Source organism: Somniosus microcephalus, chromosome 24 (assembly GCF_052327205.1).
Source record: "Somniosus microcephalus isolate GS21.2 chromosome 24, FLI_Smic_1.0, whole genome shotgun sequence".
Classification (NCBI taxonomy): domain Eukaryota; kingdom Metazoa; phylum Chordata; class Chondrichthyes; order Squaliformes; family Somniosidae; genus Somniosus; species Somniosus microcephalus.
Genome location: NC_141010.1, coordinates 11,363,764 through 11,387,477, shown reverse-complemented (window position 1 = coordinate 11,387,477; position 23,714 = coordinate 11,363,764). Strand labels below are relative to the sequence as shown.

General features: G+C 47.1%; 1 protein-coding gene across 1 annotated transcript in view; it reads left to right on the top strand.

Annotated features, from left to right (window-relative positions):
• The window catches only part of LOC147101045 (plexin domain-containing protein 1-like), a 292,861-nt gene that overhangs the window by 165,304 nt on the left and 103,843 nt on the right, over window positions 1-23,714 (top strand). Inside the window, exons 7-8 of the mRNA XM_085966214.1 lie at window positions 5,827-5,926; window positions 19,490-19,585. Coding sequence (XP_085822340.1) covers window positions 5,827-5,926; window positions 19,490-19,585 — 196 coding nt within the window. The remainder of the gene's footprint in view (window positions 1-5,826; window positions 5,927-19,489; window positions 19,586-23,714) is intronic.

Sequence of the window (23,714 nt, the reverse complement as noted above, 5' to 3'; positions counted from 1 at the left end):
GCAGGAAAAAGGTCATCTCAGCCCAGACAGAAAGACATCAGGATTCATTTAGAGAAGAGAGTATCATCTGGTAATGCCCCAATCACCTGAACAACAAATATATTTTTAAAAAAGCATTGGAAGTGTTATAAATCACATCCAAAGCATCCATCAGGATATACAGTACTGGAGGGAGAATGGAAATGTTCCAAATTTGCAATCCCTCCAGGTGCGTGTATCGAAAATTTGGGTGTGCAATGTGCACGATTTCCAACATAAGTTAGACAATTGTGTACATTGCACGCTCGAATTCCTGGTCTGTGCTTCTGGAAGGTGAGGCTCCCTGCTTGGTGTGTTAAGTCAGTGGAAAGTTACCCCAATCATTGAACATCTTCATGCATGAGCAGTGAGCATCGGTAGGTTATTCGACTATGAGGTATTGCAACTGAACCTGATCCTTTTATCACTCAGTCATTGAGTAGATTGGACCTATACTCTCTAGAGTTTAGAAGAATAAGAGGTGATCTCATTGAAACATATAAGATTCTGAGGGGGATTGACAGGGTAGATGCTGAGAGATTGTTTCCCTTGGCTGGAGAGTTTAGAACTAAGGGGCCTAGTCTCAGGATAAGGGGTCGGCTTTTTAAGACTGAAATGAGGAGGAATTTCTTCACTCAGAGGGTTGTGAATCTTTGGAATTCTCTGCCCCAAAGGGCTGTGGATGCTGAGTCATTGAGTATATTCAAGGCTGAGATCGATAGATTTTTGGACTCTAGGGGAATCAAGGGATATGGAGATCGGGCGGGAAAGTGGAGTTGAGGTCGATGATCGAGGGGCCGTGTGGCCGACTCCTGCTCCTAATTCTTATCGTTCTTATGTTCTCATCCAGCGGGATTTATTAGAAAGTGATCAGGGGCTCAAACACAGCCAGATATTTTTCTCCCCCCTCCCTGATCCAGGACTGCTGAAATCGGTCGTATAAACCCAGTGGCATCTGAGATCAGTTAACGAAGCACAGTTTAGGGATTAAACAGTGAATGTGTCGGTCTGTATGGCCACAACCACACAGTGCATTTAGCCGCTGGAGTGATTTGCACACTGAATACAAGGGGTATGAAACTCGCGTCTTGAGATGGTCTGAAATAGCACAAAATCTTGGCATAGTCAACGATAAAACATCGATGAACGCTGGAGATCTAAGGTTTCAGCTAAAGATGGAATGCAGAAATTGCTCAACTTGGGAACAAAAAAAAAATCATTGTTTTCTTTTTGCAACTCATAGTTTGTTGGCGAGAGAAACCTTGAAAGGTTAAGCGCCGTAGTGGAATTGTAAATGTTTTAATAATTAGCCCCAAATGCACCCAAATTGGAACCACAGGAGAACAGTGGTTATTGCACCTGTATGACATTTCCTGTTCTCGTGCCATCTTTCCTTGTGCGGCCTCTCTCAGGGAAACTGCCCAATATGTGCCAATTAGGCCTGAATTATAGCACGCCGTGAGTGGTTGCTGGTCTCTGCTGGAATGTTTGGTGGAGATCTGCAGGCCAGAAATTCCTGACTATAAATGGGAGCCTGCTTTTGGGTTTTGGTGCCTATAGAATTCTAAAAGTAAGAGATATTTAATTTATGAGGTTATGGAGCCAAGTGGCAGAGAATGGAAGGCACACTGGGTAATAATGTTGTTTGTTTGGGTGGTCCAGTCGATTAGGTACACTGTCCAAATGGATACAAGTCAAGCCGATACAAATATGATGAAAATCTCTCTCCACTCATTTTACGATTGTACGTTAACTGAGTTCAACTAGTCTTGACCTAGTCCCCAGTGGGCATCAGGCCACTGCAGAGAACTGACGACAAATTGGCACTAACTTGGCAACCTTATTCAGGGTGGTGTGGAAAATGGAGGTGCTCTTCTGAGTTGGGGCTTACGGCATATTGGGCCAGAGGAGAAGTAACTTTACCTGATGTGGGAGTGCTCAGTGCTGCCCCCGTGGTTCCCAAAGTGGAAGTGTACCATTCCGCAGCACTCTTATCCCGCACCTGAGAAATTCACCAAAAGAATTATTGGAAAAGGAATTGAGAGCTACTTTGTCAAACAAGTGGGGCATCCAAAACGGCTGTGGCAGTGTCATCATAATCTTTGAAACAGTGTCTAGAGGCATTTAGCGTTGACTCTCTCCTCCCCTCCAAAAGAACCACCAAAATTGGTCTCTGTAATGGAAATCACTTTCCCTTTCTCTCGTATATGTACCTGAACCAAAGAGATTTCATGTGTTCAGCCCTAGTCCAACATCTAATACCCTCACCGAGAGGTTTACTGATTTCATGGATAAGTGGTTGGGCGGCTCTCATTCTTTGATAGCAAGCACAGTGAAGTTAAATGAGTAATAAAACGGTACAAAACAATGACCTCCACCCCCACTTCTTCCCCCCCACTCCCCCACCCACCCCCATGAGGCTGCCCCCTTCAGTAAGCCCACATCACAATTAAAGCCACACTCATCATTCGCAAAGCGTTGGAACCAAAGTTCCTCGCTTCCCCTATTGTAGCAGTAAAGCAGGAAGTAGCGTTACGCCGCCGCAAGAAAGGAAGAAAGAAGAAAAACTTGCGTTTACATAACGCCTTTCGTGACCTCTGCATGTCCCAAACGTGCTTTACAACCAATGAAGTACTTCTGAAGTGCAGTCACTGTTGTAATGTCGGAACTTAGGAAGAAAGGTTGAGCAGGTTGGGCCGATACTCATTGGAATTTAGAAGAATGAGAGGTGATCTTATTGAAACATATCCTGAGGAGGCTCGACAGGGTAGATGCAGGGAGGATGTTTCCCCTCGTGGGGAAATCTAGAACTCGGGGGCACAGTTTCAGAGTAAAAGGTCGCCCTTTTAGAACTGAGATGAGGAGGAATTTCTTCTCTCAGAGGGTCGTAAATTGTGGAATTCTCTGCCCCAGAGAGCCGTGGAGGCTGGGTCATTAAATACATTTAAGGTGGAGATAGACAGATTTTTGCAAGATAAGGGAGTGAAGGGTTATGGGGAGCGGGCGGGGAAGTGGCTTTGAGCCCAAGATCAGCCATGATCTTATTGAATGGCGGAGCAGGCTCGAGGGGCCAAGTGGCCTATTCCTGCTCCTATTTCTTATGTTCTTATGGAAAGCTGACACCAAATCAGTCTGGATTTTGGATTCAGTTATTTCAGATTATCACTAAGAATATCACAGAACCCATTGCTGGCACAATGTATGCATGAGTTACATGGGCAGAAAGCATGATATGCATCAGAACCTCTCTTTAAACCCAAGCCTAACCCTTTATTATTCCATTATCTGAATATCTAGACTGCACTAACATACACTAATCAGATGCTAATACACTGTTGTTTTTCCTTTATTACTGATGGACCTTTAGTTTTCTCTTGTTTTTTTTTAATGTGGCAATGAAATAATCACGCCAAACCTTTTAGAAACTGTTGCTTTTGATGATGGTGAATATAGATTGTGGTAATTTGGTTCCTAACCCTGGAGGCAACACTTCACATAAAAGGAACTGCTGTTAGATTCAATCAAGAGACCTGCTCTCAACTAGCTATTCTGTAGATGTGAAATGAGACAATTGCTATAGAAACTGTCATCAAGGAATATGGATGGTTCATTCCAAAGAAACTTGTAAAAGTAGCCTGCAGCTGGCATTCTTAGATTTTAAAATACTTTAAAGAGGAAAAGTCTGAAGTGTTTTGTGTTCTTCACGATGAGAGATGTCAGTGCTGGGGAATTAAACTTCTGGCATCCAGTGTCAGAAACCAGAACTCCCAGATCAGCTATAGAACAGGTTAGATGCAGAGCAGGAGCGTCCCAAGACTTTTGTCTTTGTGGCTCATGTAGGTGAATAACGTGGAGCGTCCGACGTATACGCTCCCACGTATAAAGATCAAATCCACGTTCCGATTCATTTGCACATACCTCAATCTTCTGATACCAACAGATCTTGGTGTTCTGAGGCAACAGAATCATGGAGTGCCTTTGCCAAACCTCCAGGCCCACAACCTTCAAACAGGACAAGTCAGCAAATAAGAAACATAAGCACGCATAGGTCTGAATTGCTAGGGTTTTGAGATCCGGATGTCCGGGGATCAGAGGTCATATGTGGCCAATGGGCTGCCACTTGGTGATCCCTAATGTAGAGTGTAGATATATCTACTCTGTCCTAACCATGTGCCCTGACTCCCAATGTCAGAGGAGTGACTTCCTACTACAGCAGTGTGGCTAATCCGGTTTCCACATCTACCACTTTAATGCCAACTTGTGGATACGTTCACGCTCTGGATTCACTGGTATTGGATCCAAACTCCCACGAAGCCATTTCACTTGGGAACTTACAGCCAGCAGAAAGAGCAAACCTGACCCATCAGTTTTGAAGGCTAGTTCATAACAGAGAAAGGACAGTGTGCTAGCCACTGTACCATCCGATTTGTAAGGATTTTCAGTTCTAGATTTCAATAATTAACCCATGGGTCATAGGCATTGAAACAGTTCATTGAGATTTATTTTAATGAGGCATCCTTCAATGTTCTACCAATCATTTGTTCATTTGTTGGGCAGTCCACCACCCACACATAGCCTTCCACTGGCACTCCAGCTATGGGAAGCTGCACCCTTCTGTAATTCCATTCTAAAATTGTTCTTCATCACATACAGTACCCCCACACACACTCACACTCACTCACACTCACTCACACTCACTCACACTCACTCATCCACACACACACTCACACACACACACACACTCACACTCACTCACACACACACTCACACACACACACTCATTCACACACATACACTCACCCACACACTCACTCACACACACACTCACACTCACTCACTCACATACACACACACTCACTCACACACACTCACACACGCTCACAAACACTCACTCACTCACACACACTCACTCACTCACTCACACACTCACACATTCAGTCACACTCACTCACTCACTCTCACTCACAAACACACACTCACTCACAGTCACACTCACACTCACACACTCACTCTCACTCTCACTCTCACTCACATTCACACATTCATTCACATTCACTCACACTCACAGTCACACACTCACTCACACAGTCACGCTCACACTCACTCACACACTCACAGTCACTCACACTCACACATTCACTCACACACTCACACACTCACACTCTCACACTCACATATTCCCTCACACATTCACTCACACTCACTCACACAATCACTCACAATCACACACACACACACTCACTCACACTCGCACTCACTCACTCACACTCACTCACACAGTGACACACAGTGACACACACTCACACCCACTCACACCCACTCACACACACTCACTCACACTCACTCACACTCACTCACACACACTCACACACACTCACACTCACACGCACACACTCACACAGTGACACACACTCACACCCACTCACACACACACACTCACACACACTCACACACACTCACACACACTCACACACACTCACTCACACACTCATACACACTCACTCGCATTCACACACATTTTTATTGAGAATGCATGAAAGAAAAGAGCCCTGTAAATTTAAAGATGAAAAAGTCAAAATAAGTGCTTGGTTCAAGCTCTTTTTTAAATACTCAGAGTGACTGAATTTAAGGCATGTTGCTCATTCTGTGTGGCGTCTGACCTGATTGGAAAAGAACATGCCATAAAGCTTCATATCCTCCAGGGGTGAAGAGATGGAGAGTAAAGAACGGACATTTCACCGCCTTGTCAGCCTACACAGATGAAATGAATGGTTGGGTGCTAATGTTGCTTTTTAATCTATTCTCTAGGTTCCAATAACTGTGACTCAGATAAATTCTGCTCAGCATCCTGTCAAAGTAGGGCTGTCTGATGCCTTCATGATAGACCATGAGGCACCGCACGTTCCTGGTAAGTAAACTGCCTTTCGAGCCTGCTCAATAAATCAATATGGCAAATGAAACCGAGAGGATAATGCGGCATTTTGACTCACTGTCAAAGCCCAGAAATGGGCAAATTTTATCATTCCCTCCACACACTCATCTTTCAAGCTCAGCAAACAAGCGTTTAACTGATAGCTGCTTCCACAGAGGAAGCAGCAAGCTTTTTGGTACAAGTACTATGGGGGAAAAATTCAGTTGTTTGCGCCTCCCACTAGCGCCTTAAGAGAGCGCTAATGGGGCGCAAAGCAACTAGCGTCCGGGCGCGGCGATGTTTGCGCCGCTGGCGAAATTAACTAGACATTTTGCGGTGGCACTAAACACTACCGCCACGATCTCCTGCACCGGCAGATCGTGACGTCAGTCGAGTGCGCAACGCCCCGGTAGCGCCCCGGACCAGATATTGAGTGGCGCCCCCTGCCTTACCGCCTGCCGCTAGCAACGACAGGTTGAGGGGAGCGTTATGCTGTCAGAAAGGGACTGGGGGAGCGCTATTTAAAGACGACCGCTTCCTGCCTTTTTTTGTCGGTGACATTTTTGCACCACGCATTCTGAGAGAGAGAGAGAGTCTTCTGGAGAGATTCAACGCTGTGTGAAGGAGTTTTGGGTACTGAGCAGCACTTTGCAGGTTCATTTTGATTTGTCCTTCCTTGCTTCGCCAGCGCTCTGAGGTAGCGCCTCGCTCCTCGGCCTTTGCGCCTTAAGAGAGGTGTGAAGCGCCTGATTTAGCGCTCCAATCACCTCCAGGGGCGATAAAAGCCAAGTTTGCCGTTGGAGGCGATAATTAGCGCCAGGCGCTAAACTTTGCGCACGGCCGATAATGGCGCCCCAAACGGGGCGATACTGAATTTTTCCCACTATGTGTACAGGTGGGGAAGAAATACAACTTGCATTTATATAGCGCTTTTAACGTAGAAGAGTGTTCCAAGACACTTCGCAGAGGCATGGGCAAAAAAAGGGACGCCAACCCAAGGAAATAAGAAAGAACTTGCATTTTTGTGACGGAACAGGCTCGAGGGGCTGAATGGCCTCTTCCCGTTCCTATGTTCGTATGAGGGTAGATATTAGAAGTGTTGAGAGAGGTGAGGCAGAGGGATTTGGGGAGGGTTTAGAAGGTGAATGCATGGCCGCGAGTGGTGAGGTGAAGGAATGGGGTAACTCACCAGAGGCCAGAGACAGAGGAGCAGAAAGTTCAAGAGGAGGGGTTTGTAACACTGGAGGAAGTTCCAGAGATAGAGAAGAGTGAGGTTGTGAAGGGATTTATGGAGACCCGTCTCCATCTCATGTTGGTTTAGTCTTCCATAGGATATCCTACTCCCCATTCTCTATCTTTGTGGTGATTCCCATCCTCCTTCAGGTAAGAAATTCAGTATGATCACATAATGCGCGGGGAAAAAAAAGAAGTGTTGTCGTCTTCTTCTTCCCTTTCTTTAGACTTCCCAACTAAGGACCAACAAAGCTCATCCCACAAAAATATAGATGGTAGGTGACATGAATCTTGTCATTCATGTGGAAATGACTTATGAAATAATACTGGGCGGCCTGCGGGTGGCGCTGTCCAGGAACAGTATAAATACTCGGGCAGGGGCCCAGCTTGCTCAGGACATTCTTTAACAGGAACTAGTGAAGGACACAACTAGACCTCCATGTTGTAAAACAGTTGATTAAAGCTTTGTTTAATGCTTAGACCAAGTGCCTAGTAGTTTTCTTACGTCAGTAGGTAACCGTGGGATTAAAACCTTCCAATTTCTGGTTAAGAAGAAGTTGACCCGCCTCTTGTACAGCGAGCCTGTTCATCAGTTTCTATTTCTAAGACCTTTCTGACAAGTTGTATCTCATAACAATCCCCTTGCAGAAAGTGTCCTGCCGAAAAACAGTTCCATTATCTTAATTTGCTTTTATTGGCACGGTTCTGCCTTGACCCAGTTATTTGCACATTCTCTCAGTTAATCAACAGGGTAACTTCAGACTTCTCCCAGTTGCAGCCGTAAGCATTTTCCGTATCCCTTGGCACAGCATTTTGTTTTCTTTTGTCTGCCAAAAATATTTGAGATGCATTAAGATGCTTTTTATTGCCTTTTATTGGTACAGAACAGTTGCAAATTGTAAGTATTGCCTCGGAGCAAAACTACCCAGAGCCGAATGGCGGGTCACATTTAGTCTAAAATACTTTCACAGAAAAAAAATCATTCACTTTATGATTTTATTATATTATTCAGAAATGTTATCGCCTTTAAGAAACCTCGGATTTTACTTCGAGCAGGCTTGAGGCATCGTCTGCCACGGCAGTTGGGAGTTAGGTCACCGCCAACGGCCCACCCACCCACCCGCTGAGCTCCTGGTCTCCTGTGGAGACCCCCCGAGGAGAGAAGGAAAATTGGAGGGTCATCCCTGGGCCGCACTCAACACACACCCTGGCATTAGATCAGACTGACATTGGCAGACGCTAGAAGTAGGTCACTCACTCTCTTGGGCTTGGGTAGTCTGTGCCCTGGAGGCGGTGGTGGGGGTGGAGATGGCGGGGGCGGGGGGGGAGATTGGAGAGAAGTGTGTTTGATATTTAATTATAGGCACACAAATAAGAAACACGTTAGAAAAGAGAGTGTAGTGGACCATCAGAATTACACAAGGGAGAGAGCACTGCTACTCATCCTGGCCCGACAAAACGTAAATTTAAAAGGTTTGGGACCCTATATATGGAGCAGCTACCAGTGGTCCCTTTAAGGACCACAGATTAGGCCGCTCGCTGCCTGGTACTGCAAAATTGCGATTACGTCCTACAGTGGCATTGGACCCTGACTTCCATATTTAATCAGCTGCCCGCCCAAAATAACCGGGCTTGCTGTTCGCCCATTTACAGACTCGCCAGAAAATTGCATCATGCGGACCTTGAGTATCCAAGGGCTAACCAAGGTTTCCCCCCCATCCTCCCACCTCATTTCCTTTGCTAAGACCCCTTTTTCCAGGTGAGAAAGGGGCGGGCTGCAGTTGAAAATCCGTCCCCCACCCCCGCCATTTGTTAAATTACGGTAGTTCTGTGATTGGAGGCCAGTCAACTGGTTGTCTTCTCTTCCTCCATTTGTTTGTCTGTGGCCTTCCCCAGGTGAGGTTAAGCAGCAAGTTGGTCTTGGATGAGCCAGCTTTGACTTTGCTCAGATTTCAGATAACTGGCCACCCTATTGGCTCAGTTTGTACGTGCACTGCCAGTGTGGAACTGTGCCACCTCGGACCACAGGAACAGGAGGAGGCCATTCAGCCCCTCGAGCCTGTTCCGCCATTCAATGAGATCATGGCAGAGACCTGGATCAGATTTGATTGCTGGTCTGTATCGACTTTGTTTCTTTAGCTGGGTTGACAGTAGAAGCAATACAGCTGTCTTCTGCGCCATTTTAAATTCCCTCCATGACCTTGTTGCTCCTCATTTCTGTGTCCTCCTCCAGCTCTACACCCCCCGAGTTCTCTGTGCTCCTCCAATTCTAGCTTCTTGCGCATCGGCAATTTAAATCGTTCCACCATTGGCGGCTGTGCTTTCAGCTGCCTGGGCCCCAAGCTCTGGAATTCGCTCCCTAAACCTCTCTGCATTTCTACCTACGCAGGATTACCTGGGATATACGGCACATAAACAGGCCATTCGGCCCAACCAGTCCATGTCGGCATTTATGCTCCACTCGAGCCTCCTCCCGCCTTTCCTTATCTAACTGTATCAGCATAACCCTCTATTCCCTTCTCCCTCATATGCTTATTTAGCCTCCCCTTAAATGCATCTATACTTTCGCTTCAACCACTCCCTGTGGTAGCGAGTTCCACATCCTCACCACTCTCTGGGTAAAGAAGTTTCTTCTGAATTCCCTATTTGATTTATTGGTGACTCTCTTATATTGATGGCCTCTCTCTTCTCCTTTAAGACGCTCCTTAAAACCTACCTCTTTGACCAAGCTTTTGTTTGTGAAGTGCCTTGGGATGTTTTACTATGTAACAGTGCTATATAAATGCAAGTTGTTGTTGTTGTGAATAGAGGAAAAATCAAAATGGTTGTGACGTAAGAAAACTACTAGGCACTTAATCTATGCATTAAACAAAGCTTTAATTAACTGTTTTACAACATGGAGGTCTAGTTGTGTCCTTCACTAGTTCCTGTTAAGAATGTCCTGCGCAAGCTGGGCCCGTGCCCGAGTATTTATACTCTCCCTGGACAGCGCCACCCGTAGGTCGCTCAGTATTATTTCATAAGTCTTTCTTTCATGAATGACTGATTCATGTCAGTTTGCATCTCCCGTCACTGACCAGTGACCCCTGCTAGAAAGAGTGTGGGGGAAATTTTAATCTAAGTTAACGGAGAGTATTATTGGGCGGGATGTAAAACCGGCATTCCACCCGATCCTGTGGGTTTCCCGACAGACGGCTTAGATTAAAATTACCCCGTGCCTGTGTGTGGATTTGCGGGTGAGAATAAGATCATGCTCGACTGTAATGATCTCTACAGTCACGTAACCTGTTGACACGAAGGGTTGTACATGAAGGCTGATCACTTGAGTAAAGTACCAGAGGGTGCGTGTTGCTGATCGCACCTTACCCCCACCTCAAGCGAGAAAACAAAGGAGGAAACTAGAGGGGTGATCCCCCCCAAAAAAGAATTCAGCAAAGCAAATTCAACATGTTCTGCTTTCTGGGTTAGTGCATTTCCCTTGAAGCTAATGTTTAGACCATGAGAATCAGCTTTAGTAATCCAAAGCCAAAGATCACAATGTTCTTCTCTTAAATTAAGACAACAGGCAAATTCTGAGCTCCAGCCACTGAGCACTTTGCAGCCAAATAGAAACTGTGGTTTGTCTCCAAATCGTTTGCTGGTGTTGCAATAGTACAGCACAGAAGGAGGCCATTCGGCCCATCAAGTCTAATGTTTACAGTTTGGGGCTTGGAGTGTTTGATGTTTTGAGTTTCAGCTTTTTTTAATATGATATTCAGAAATGAGACGACAAGTCTTCTTCACTTTTTAGGATTGGGCGAGCAGAAGACACCTTGATGTATAAAAGCATAACGCGGGCAATTAAATGACCTCAAATAAAACCTACTCTTTGTCCAATGTTATTGCCACAATTGTATTCACTCTGACGTTAAAACGTAGGGGGCTGTCAATGCAACCTTCAGCGACAGTAGTGCATCGGGTGCTGACTCCCCCCCCCATCGGGGGGCGCTGAGGACCACCGAGCTCACCATCCACACAGCGCTGTGTAACGTGAGCCCGGATATGCTCCAGGCTTAGAGCCTGGGCAACAGTTGTGCTCCAGACTGATTAAAGCCTTGATTCATATGTAAATGAGGGGCAGCGATTCAAAAGCAGCAGTAGTATGAAACAACCCTCCACTTCTACCAGGTGGCATTGTTCCCCAGACTACAGAGCATAATTCATAGAATCATGGAATCATTGAAATTTACAGAACAGAAGGAGGCCATTCGGCCCATCTTGTCTGCACAGGCCGACAAAGAGCTCTCCTTAATCCCACATTCCAGCACTTGATCCGTAGCCTTGTAGGTTACGGCACTTCAAGTGCATATCCAAGTATTTTTAAATGTGATGAGGGTTTCTGCCTCTACCACCCTTTCAGGCAGTGAGTTCCAGACCCCCACCACCCTCTGGGTGAAAAAAATTCTCCTCAGCTCCCCTCTAATCCTTCTACCAATTACTTTAATTCTATGCCCCCTGATTATTGACCTTTCTGCTAAGGGAAATAGGTCATAGAGTCATAGAGTCATAGAGTTTTACAGCACAGAAAGAGGCCCTTCGGCCCATCGTGTCCGCGCCGCCCATCCATCCCGTCCTTCCTATCCACTCTATCTAGGCCACTCATAATTTTATACACCTCAATTAGGTTTCCTCTCAGCCTCCTCTGTTCCAAAGAAAACAACCCCAGCCTATCCAATCTTTCCTCGTAGCTAAAATTCTCCAGCCCTGGCAACATCCTCGTAAATCTCCTCTGCACCCCCTCTAGTGCAATCACATCCCTCCTGTAATGTGGTGACCAGAACTGCACGCAGTATTCTAGCTGCAGCCTAACTAGTGTTTTATACAGTTGAAGCATAACCTCCCTGCTCTTATATTCTACGCCTCGGCTAATAAAGGCAAGTATCCTGTATGCCTGCTTAACCACTTTATCTACCTGTCCTGCTACCGTCAGGGATCTGTGGACATGCACTCCAAGGTCCCTCTGATTTTCTGCATTTCTCAGTGTCCTACCATTTATAATGTATTTCCTTGCCTTGTTAACCCTCCCCAAATGCATTACCTCACACTTCTCCAGATTGCATTCCATTTGCCACTGTTCTGCCCACCTGACTAGTCCATTGATTTCTTCCTGCAGTCTGCAGCTTTCTTCTTCATTACCAACCATAATTGATGTACTTATGTGGCCATGCGTGCCCCTAGCCCACAGTATTTTGGGGGAGTGAGTTCCAGATTTCCACTACCCTTTGTGTGAAAAAGTGTTTCCTGATTTCACTCCTAAACGGCCTAGCTCTAATTTTAAGGTTATGCCCTCTTGCTCTGGACTTTCCCACCAGAGGCAATAGTTTCTCTGTATCTACCCAATAGGATCACTTTATCATTTGAAACTCCTCCATTAGACTGCCTCTCAACCTTCTAAATAGCCAGGTTTATGCAACCTGTCCTCATAATTTGAACCTTTAAGCCCCGGTATCATTCTGGTGAATCTGCGCTCCTCCCCCTCCAAGGCCAATCTATCCTTCCTGAGGTGCGGGGCCCGGAACTGAGCGCAGTGCTCCAGGTGCGGTAATCATTTGGATGAGATGTTAAACCGACCCCATCTGCCTCCACAGCTGGATGTAAAAGATCCCACAGCACCAGTCGAATAAGAGCTGGGGAACACTGCTTCTGTCCTGGCCAAGACCTGCAAAACAGCTAACCTGGTCATTCATCTTCATCTCATTGCTGTTGGTGGAATCTTACTGTGCGCGAATTGACTGTCTCCCTTGCCAACACAACAACAGCGACTGCACCTCAAAAAAGTAATTCTTTGGCTCGAAAGCACTTTGGGAATTCTTTGGAATTCCCTGCCCCAGAGAGCTGTGGATGCTCAGTCGTTGAGTATATTGAAGGCTGAGATCGATAGATTTTTGGACTCGAGGGGAATCAAGGGATATGGGGATCAGGCGGGAGAGTCAGCCATGATCTTATTGAATGGCGGATGGCCTACTCCTGCTCCTAATTCTTATGTTCTCATGGGACATCCTGAGGACCCAAAAGGCACGTTTTTTCTCTGATCTTGTGCCGCTCCAAGTGCTTAACACACAGCATGCTGAATATTTATTATAGTGAGTGGACCTCACATTAGAGAGTGAGGTCAGCCTCTAGCTCCACAGGTGTGAGCAGTGCCCGACACACATGAAGCCCGAGCTCCAAATGTAAATAAAGACTTGCATTTCTATAGCGCCTTTCATGACCACCGGACGTCCCAAAGCACTTTACAGCCAATAAAGTACTTTTTGAAGTGTAGTCACTGTTGTAATGTAGGAAACGCGGCAGCCAATTTGCGCACAGCAAGCTCCCACAAACAGCAGTGTGATAATGGGAAGAGCGAGCGAACCAGTGAGTGAGTGAGGGACAGAGGGACAGAGAGAGGGAGTCTGTTTATACACTGCCTCTCTCCCTGTGCAGTTGGGATGGGGAGGGAGGGAGAGAGCGAGCAAGTGAGGGAGGGAGGTTGTGAGGGAGAGAGGGAGGGAGACAGTTTGTATACTGCTTCCTTCCTTGTGCAGGATTGAGTGGGGAGCATTGGGGGGGGGGGTTGGCGGGGAGCGGGGGAGAGGGAGCGAGGCAGTCTGCTTGTGCAAAGTACAGCCAGCCTGTGAGTTCCAGCTTCTGTCCCTGTACAAAGTGGGGTGGGGAGGGAAGAGGGATAAAGAGAATGTATCCTTTTCAGATGCCCTCTCTGTGACAAATGGGAAGCGATAGTTGAAATTGTTAGTACAAGTGCTGTTTTGCATTTGTGAGAAATAAGACTTTCAATTCTTTCTGAGTGCTTCTACTCTATCCTTTGGGCAAGTGAATAAAATAATGTCAAAGTCCATTGAGTTAAGCAGCGTTGGATCGGAAGGGTCGCAAGTGAATATTGCTTGGGCTTCCGAACCCTCGAAAGAAGCTGCGATCTAATGATTGAAACTTGCACCCGTAATGGATTCGAAGATGAAGACAAGGAGAATTGAGTTCCAGGGTCACAGTGTAGTTTTAAACAAAACAGAAGAAATGAGATTCGAGAACGAGAGCAAAAACAATCTACACTGAAGGCAGTGTGCTCAGGGAACCTAAGGGGCATCACAATCAATAAACCAGAGGACTGAGACAAACTGCTAATTTGGCACTTTTAAAAGATGTGTGGCTTTTTAACTGGACTATTAATGGATCTCTTGTGCCGAGGCCCATGGAAAGTCAGGACAAAGCAAATTACCCTCAGAGTGCATTAGTGATGCAGTAGGTATATAGAGTGAAACCTGTGAATTATGGACACCTAGGGCACTTGCATCAGCTGCCTGTTCCTTGCAGGTGTCCATATTTTCCAAGTGGTCATTGTACTGTATGTAGTTTTAGCCAGGTTGTAAGTAAATAGTCATCAGTGGATGAATTTTACACGCTAAATACTCATACGTTCCTGCAAACCAATCTCTTATTTCATAAAATCAGCAATTAATATATAATTAATACATATGGGGATCTGCAGCTGATTAAGCTCTGGCTAGTGGTAGATGTGTGCAGTTGCAGGCGTGACTGTGTGATTGGTAATTTTATAAAGAGACAATCCTATCAAGACTCTGACAGGCACTTGCCCACCAAACCGTCACCACCTCAGTACGGTGTCCCGTGTGACATTTCCATTTATCACATCAGCCCCCTCTATGGCCTTATTGAGGTGGCAAGACCAGCACTTATTGCCCATCCCTAGTTGCCCCGAGAAGGTGGTGGTGGGCGGCCGTCTTGAAATACTGTGTCGTGATTTTTGTACAACTAAGCAGTTTGCTAGGCCACTTTCATAGAATCATCGAATCATAGAAAGGAGGCCATTCGGCCCATCATGTCTGTGCCGGCTGAAAAAGAGCTATCCAGCCTAATCCCACTTTCCAGCTCTTGGTCTGTAGCCCTGTAGGTTACAGCACTTCAAGTGCATATCCAAGCACTTTTTAAATGCAGTGAAGGTTTCTGCCTCCACCACCCTTGCAGTCAGTGAGTTCCAGACCCCCACCACCCTCTGGGTGAAAAAACTTCTCCTCACCTCCCCACTAATCCTTCTACCAATTACTTTAAATCTATGCCCCCTGGTTATTGACCTTTCTGCTAAGGGAAATAGGTCCTTCAAATTCACTCTATCTAGGCCCCTCATAATTTTATACACGTCAATTAAATCACCCCTCAGCCTCCTCTATTCCAATGAAAACAAGCCCAGCCTATCCAATCTTTCCTCATAGCTAAAATTTCAGAGGGCAGTTCGTGGTCAACCACACGGGTGTGGGACTGGGGTCACCTATAGGCCAGACCGGGTAAGGACAGCAGGTCCAGGCTTGACCCTGCATTCTGCTCTGTTAGTGCCTCTTGGTTAGGGAGAAGATTATCAGCCTAGCTTCCTGGTCCAGATCGTTTCTCAGTGACAACTGCTGGAATTGCACTTGAGTGGACATCATGTGAGCACAAATGGGGCTCATCCATGAAACCATCCACAGCTGCATAGCCTATTGAGACTCACTAAGGTTTACACATGATGGGTAATGGCCTCTTTGCTCTAGTATCAAGGTGTACATATGAACATAAGAAATAGGAGCAGGAGTCGGCCATTCGGCTCCTCGAGCCTGCTCCGCCATTCAATAAGATCATGGCTGATCTTCTACCTCAGCTCCACTTTCCCGCACTATTCCCATATTCCTTGATTCCCTTAACATCCAAAAATCTTTCGATCTCTGTCTTGAATATACTCAACGACTGAGCCTCCACAGCCCTCTGGGGTAGAGAATTCCAAAGATTCACCACCCTCTGAGTGAAGAAATTTCTCTTCATCTCAGTCCTAAATGGCCGACCCCTTATCCTGAGACTGTGACCCCTGTACTCACAACCATGGAAACGTGCCCTTAGAAGAAAGACTTGCATTTCTATAGCGCCTTTCACGACCTCAGGACATCCCGAAGCGCTTTACCGGCAATGAAGTACTTTTGAAGTGTAGCCACTGTTGTAATGTAGGAAACGCAGCAACCAATTTGCGCACAGCAAGCTCCCACAAACAACAATAGGATGATGACCAGATAATCAGTTTTGAGGTGTTGGTTGAGGGGCAAAGATTGGCCCAGGACACCGGGGATAACTCCCCTGCTCTTCTTCGAATAGTGCCATGGGATCTTTTACATCCACCTGCGAGGGCAGACACCGCCTCGATTTAATGTCTCATCCGAAAGACGGCACCTCCAACAGTGCAGCATTCCCTCAGTACTGCACTGGGAGTGTCAGCCTAGATTTTATGTACTCAAGTCTCTGGAGTGGGACTGTGAACCCACAAACTTCTGACTCGGGTGAGAGAGCTGCACACTGAGCAACAGCTGACACTGTGGAACAGTGGAAGGGAGAAAATTAACAATTAAAAAAAAGTCAGCCAACACGCGATGATTAGCGGTGTACATCTGTTCCTGAATGTTGTAAAGGAGAAGTGATTTGGAGAGCAATGCTTTTTTCCCAGCAGTGAAACATAATTAATGAAGTGCAGGGTCAGGTCAGTTTCTACTGATGGTTTGTGATTAATGCTTAATCCTTCAATTAGATTAAAAGCAGAAGATGTAAAAACACAAATGGCCATGAGCTAATTGTTACTTTTGTATTTTAATGATTACTTGACAACTGTGCAATCTGATGTTGTAGCCATTACAGAGACCTGGTTACAACCTGAGCCTGATCAGGTGCTAAATATTCCAGGCTATACGATCTTTATGAAGGATTGATTCCTGCGATGAGAGGGTTGTCCTGTGAGGAGAGATTGAGTAGACTAGGCATATATTCTCTGGAGTTTAGAAGAATGAGAGGTGATCTCATTGAAACATGCAACATTTTTACAGGGCTTGACAGGGTAGATGCAGGGAGGATATTTCCCCTGGCTGGGGAGTCTAGAACCAGGGGTCACAGTCTCAGGATAAGGGGTCGGCCATTCAGGACTGAGATGAGGAGAAATTTCTTCACTCAGAAGGTGGTGAATCTTTGGAATTCTCTACCCCAGAGGGCTGTGGAGGCTCAGTCGTTGAGTATATTCAAGACAGAGATCGATAGATTTTTGAATATTAAAGGAATCAAGGGATATGGAGATAGTTCAGGAAAGTGGAGATGAGGTAGAAGATCAGCCATGATCTTATTGAATGGGCCAAATGGCCTACTCCAGCTCCTATTTCTTATGTTCTTAATTTTCTAGAACAACTGGAAATTTGGGCACAGCACCCGTTTTTCTGGCGCTAAACGGCCTTCTAAGCCTCCAATATGGTGGGCAGGAAGTGCGCGCTTATTACGAGCTAGTCGTGCACCATATTGGTAAAGGCCAAAACATCGGCATTATCTATGTTTCTGCTTGGAGTAATTCAACTCTAGAATCAACCAGTAAATTAACCAGAGACAATTGCTGCCTACTTTACTCCAATTCTTCCACTAAAGGATGCTTTAATGTCCCCAGCAAGCAATTTGTAACATGATAATTATTAAGTGTATTCTGGTGATTATGACAGAAATTCAGTGGGCTGCGCCACCCGTTAGCGCCTTAAGAGGGCACTTAGTGGGTTGGACGCCACTGGCCACGCCTCCCACTAAATTTAGCAGTACGCTAATGGCGGCGCTAGCCGTTAGCGCTGCGCCGCCACCGATGACGTCATTGGTGTGCGCAGCGCCCCGCTACTGCCCCGATCACAAAATTTAGTTGCGCCCCCTGCTTTAACGCCTGCAGGGTGGCCATTTATTTTGCTGGCCGCCTGCCAGCACCTCTCCACGCAGCCGTCCCCGGCCTCCTGAGCTCCCCCCCGTGGAGTGCCGGCTGTGTTCCAAGAGCCCGGCACTTCTCCTCGGTGCCGGGCTCTTTTGCCGGCACTCGCGATCTTTGATCGCGCTCCAGCAGGCCCCTCCCCTTTAAGAAGGGGAGGAAGGCCTGCAGTACCGCAGCGCGCCGTGCTGCAGCGTGTGGTGCTGCGGCACGTTGCGCAACGATATTGAGTTGCAGCGCCCCAAGAGGGATGCGGGGCGCCTCGAGTAGCGCCGTGCTTCCCTCTGGGGTGCGCAAAGTCAATTTCCGGCGGGCGGCCGCGACTACTTCCGGGGCGCTACTTTTAGCGCCCTGGCGAGGCTGGCGCCCCAAACGGGGCACCACTGAATTTCTAGGCCATTGATTTCCAAGGGCATAACAATCATTTTTTGTCATTATTTTAGCCATGCCACTAAATATTTTGGCACAAGTTGAATTGGAATGGTTTAATCACATACTTTGCAAATCTCCAGGGAGATCCTGATCGCCTGTCCTTGGCCCGATCCCCTGTGTCGCAAGGAAACCTCATGAGTGCACTGCTCAGGACAGGACAATATTGGGAATCAAGACCCGGCACAGGTGATTCCTGATGCTCCCGGATAGATCAGGAGATTTTTTAGGGTACTCACTGGCATGGCGAATAGCCACACAATAAATACCCACTCAGCATTATCATAAAAGAAAGAAAGAACTTGCATTTCTATAGCGCCTTTCACGACCTCAGGACATCCCAAAGCGCTTTACAGCCAATTAAATACTTTGAAGTGTAGTCACTGTTGTAATGTAGGAAACGCGGCAGCCAATTTGTGCACAGCAAACTCCCACAAACAGCAATGAGATAACTGACCAGATAATTCCGTTTTTTTTTAAGTGATGTTGTTTGAGATATAAATTTTGGCCAGGACACCAGGAAGAACTCCCCTGCTCTTCTTCGAAAAAGTGCCATGGGATCTTTTTTTACTTTCCAAGATCATGATATTTTTAAAGTACCAAAACTAATTAATCCCGATTTTTAAACTGACTTCAGGGAGTTAGATGGAGACCTTTTACTAATTAATAAACTATTATTTATTTTATAACACAATTTACAATAAGAAATATTTTTGTGTAAATCGGCTATCATCATAAAATGTTACAATGAGCAGAAAAGTGGAGTTACCGGAGAACCCGGCGAGATATTTCAGAGTACATTGCGGGTTTGTATATAGAAATCAGATAACTGGGAGTGAGTTGCAAGCTAAAAGCTAATTGAAGAATTGAAATGGTTTATATGTAAAATAACAGATACCCGAGACTGATTTATAGAATCTGATTTATTGGATGCTTTCGATGTAGAATAAAAGGGTTTAAATTACAGTCTGGAATCTAATTGAGGGGCTCAAAAAAGGTCATGCACGCAATAGCGGATACCCGGGTGTGAGTTCCCGGCTGGAATCTCATCCCATCGGCTGGCCTGTTTCTTGTGTGATATAACTTTCTGTTTCTATTTGCAGACGGTCAGCGACGAACGATTTATGAATATCACAGGGTGGAAATGGACATGACGAAGATCAGCAACAGCTCAGCCTTGGAGTTCATCCCTGTTTCCAGTAAGTTGTGACTTTTACGGGGCTTGAACTTTATCTTGGGTCAGGGAGGACTCCTGTTTTATTCACTCTGCCATCACGACTGGCCTCCATGTGCTATGTTCTCCTGTTGCGAGGGATCATTGTAGTTCTCTCTAGTTCCTAATTGAATGGCGCATTCTTATTGCACTCAGAAGCTGACACAGTAATGCTACTAACCAGGCTTTTAAGGAGGGGAGAGCTGACTGAACTGAAGAGGAAATGGGGACGAGATGGCACAGTTGTTTAGCACCTTTTGTATCTGGACTAAAATCCAACCATATTTATAGTATGAAATTTGCTGGCTGTAGGCCACAGCTGAAAATTGCCTTCCATCTGGCACTAATTGGCACTTTCTTTCGGGCTGTAATGATTGCTGGTGCAGAAAATCGGAACGTCCACTCTGGTTCAATAGTGGATACTCTTCTGAGGAGCAAGGGGTTAAAGCACATCGTTGGGGGGTCAGTGTTACTCTGTGTGTTTTGGCCGTGTGCTTCCTGATCTCGGCGTGTTTGACTCTAACCCTGGGTGCCAAAACCTCGACACCTTTCATTGTGATGAACATCATTTTTTTAAAAAGCACCAAAAAGATGAAAAATGTAAAGGAGGAAAAGCCAACGGATGTACAGGAAGGAGGTAGAGAACTGAGAAAAAGGATTGCGTGGTGATATAGCATGAACACATCATGCATTCTATCAGAAGTGTGGAACCAGATAGCCACATCTCACTCCCTGGAAGTATTTGCAGTCTAGTGCTGGAGGGGCGCTATCTCATAGAGAGAAAGAGAGAGAGAGAGAGGGGTAGATTTTGATCTTTGATTGGCCACCCATTCCAGCAGCGAAGAGGCCCCCGTGATTTTGAGGCTCCGGCCTCTTTCAAATTCAGCAGTCGAGCTGCAGGCGCCTCGATCCAGCTCATCAGGCTGAAGCCTGAAAATCGGGCCAGCGCTACCACCAGCAAGGCAGGTCATGCAGAGGATGGGGGGGGGAGTCACAATGGGTGGAGGGTGGGGGGTCCCAGGGTGGCAGCGGCCCCAGGTTATTTTTGTGGGACCAGAGGTTCACTCCTGCTCCTCCGGCCCCACAGAAATGATTCAAGACTTACCTTTGGCCGGGCCTCTTCTCTCCCATCACGTGTGGAACTGGTGGGAGTCTGCGCACGCAGGCCCTGACCAGTTCCGACCTAAAATGGCAATCGGGCTCCGATTTGTGTCATAGGATCCCAATCCCCATATTAAAAGGGGCCTATTGTCTGAATCAGGCGGGCGCTTTGGACACCTGGCAGTAGGCTCCTTTTGAAATGGCGCTGGCCACATCGCCGATGTTAACGGGGGGCGGTAAGGCTACTAACTCCATTTCTGAGGTGGTTACCGCCCCGTTAACACCAGGAGAGGGCATTCAGAATCCACCCCAGAGAGTCCGATTGATATCTTGTTTATAATTTGATAGATAATGGCTCAGAGATTCGGGTCGGGTGCTTCCCGCGGGTGCAAGCCCCCGATCTGCACTTACCTAGCGCGCCGGCCGTTGTGCTGTAGGGCCCCGTGGAATTCTGATCCAGGGCCTGGTCCAGCTGCCGGCGCGCAGTGCTTGCGTATCCCAGGGGCGCAGTTAGTTCGATGCGTCCCCTGGGATCACGTGGGCCATGGGGAGCCAATCGGAGCAGGGAATGCTCCATTCATAAGTCTGACAGAAAGTGCTGTCAAGACTTATAAATACTACGGCCCCAAAATAGCACTAAACCTTCAAATAAATTTTTTTTTTAATTACATTTTTAAAATAAACTATAAATTACATGAAACAACTATTTTAAACAATAATTTAAATTTTTGAAAAAAATAATTTTATATTCTAACGGGGCTAAAAATAAACTTACCTTGCTTTAAAGTATTTAAAAATAACAAACCTGTGGAAAAAATGTTTTAATTTTAACTAATTCACCACTTACCTTATAAAAAGCAGGCCTTACGCCTGCTTTTTACATTTCTAACTTCTGCAGGCTTACCCTCCCGGGAAAACCTGTAAAAAAAACGTAAGTTTGATGCGCACGCGCAGCCTCCCCCGCGCACGCGTTCGACCTCTGAACCCCTTCGTTCAGAGGAACGGAAGTGCCGGTTTCCCGCGCATGCGCAGTGCATGCAGGAAACCGACACTTCCATCGGGCCAACGGGTGAGTACCCCGTGCGTACTCACCCGGGGAGACCCGAGTTTCTGGGCCAATGTACTTTGGGTGATATTTTGTTGGCAAATTCATGGTGGGTAAACCGGTCAACCGGACCACTTTAAAGTGGTCTTTAACCCCTTCCTAATGGGGCCTCGCCGAAGGGAACAGGGTGAGAGCTGGTAGCACAACAGGGTGCAGCACGAGGAGTTATCAGAGGCAGACTGGGTCTCTTGTCAGCTGCTCAAAAAAGGAGGTGGCGCTAAATTCAACAAATTAAGGCTCACTGTAGTGTATGTAACCGTTCCACTTTTAAGAGAACCGTTCTACCTTTAAGGGAACTATTTTAAGAGTTGCACTACTTTATCTTGGCTGCTGTATACTGTAATACCGGTGGTGACCACACCAGTATATAAGTGCTGTGTAATGATTTATTGGGCAGTTCCGCCCTGACCTTCAACCAGTAAAGTCCTGTTAAAGTTTACTCTTGTGGTCTGTGTAGTAATTCGCAATATAACACACAGACTTAACAGTGGTGACGAGTTCGATCTTACCCTGCGGCAGAGATACATCCAAGGCAGTTTAACGGGCGTCGAGAAGAGGCATCCGCCCTCGTCATTCTGCTGAGAGAAGACTCGAGTCTGCAGAGCAAAGGAAGAAGGAAGAATTCTGACACGAAGCCTTCCATCAGCAACAGGCAGTGATCGTCCCTTCTATCACGGTGGTGGGTGAGCCGATCAGCGACGAGAAGCAAGTCGGCCACGTTGACTGTGAGTAGGGGAGAAAATAAAAAAAAACGGAGGATATAAGGGCGGAGAACTCGACCACGGCCGGGGAAAGGAGCCGGACAGAAGTCGGGGCCAGAGGCGCTGAGACTGGGGCAGCGTAGGGCACGGAAGCCGCGGTGAAGGAACGCAGCCGGTGTGAGAGACCGGGCTACAAGTGGGCTGGGAGACGCAACAGCATCGAGAGACAGCTCGACCGCGACCGGTGAAAAAGGCCGGGCAGCTACCGAGGCCACGTGGCGCAGCGACCGGGATCGTAAGACGCGGGAGAAAATAAAAAAAATAAAAAAACGCGGAGAACTCAGCCGCAGCCGGGGGAGAAAGGACCGGACTGCAAGAGGGCTGGGAGGCACGATTGAAAACCGCTGGGGAGGGCGAATGCAGCAATACGGCAATCGCTGTTACAGCCAGCGGGAGAGACAGAGCCCGAGCGAGCGGGAGAGACAGACCGAGCGAGCGAGGGAGAACGAGACCGAGCGAGTGAGGGAGAACGAGACCGTGCGAGCGAGGGAGACCGAGCGAGCGAGGGAGAACGGGACCAAGCGAGCGAGGGAGACCGAGCGAGTGAGGGAGAACGAGACCGTGCGAGCGAGGGAGACCGAGCGAGCGAGGGAGAACGGGACCAAGCGAGCGAGGGAGACCGTGCAAGCGAGGGAGACCGAGCGAGCGAGGGAGAACGGGACCGAGCGAGGGAGACCGAGCGAGATTTCCGCCCAGCGGCTTACAGCAGCTTTCCGCAAAGGACCAAGAGCTGGAACTGTCCGCCGCCAACTGGTTGTCCCCAGCGCCCGGTTGCCCCTGTCGGGAAAGGGAACAAGGAACTCAATCAGCTGTTCTCGCGCTTTCAGAATAAACTGAAGCCGGCGCGCAGGCTGCGAACCCCGAAAGCCAGCGGTCGTCGCCCGAGGGCAAAGCTTTACACCTCCCGCCAGAGGAAGAAACGCGGGAAGCCGCCATTTAGGCGGGGAAGAAGTCAAGCGCGGGAAACCGCCATTCTCGGAGGCGGGGAAGAAGATAAGCGCGGGAAACCGCCATTTTTTTTTGAAAAAAAAAGTTAAAGAAAAATTTCGTCGTTGTTTCTCAAAAAAAAAAGATTGCGAAGATGCCTAAGCGTGGTAACATCAACGATTTCGATCCCGATGTGGAAGATTGGGCCACGTATGTAGAAC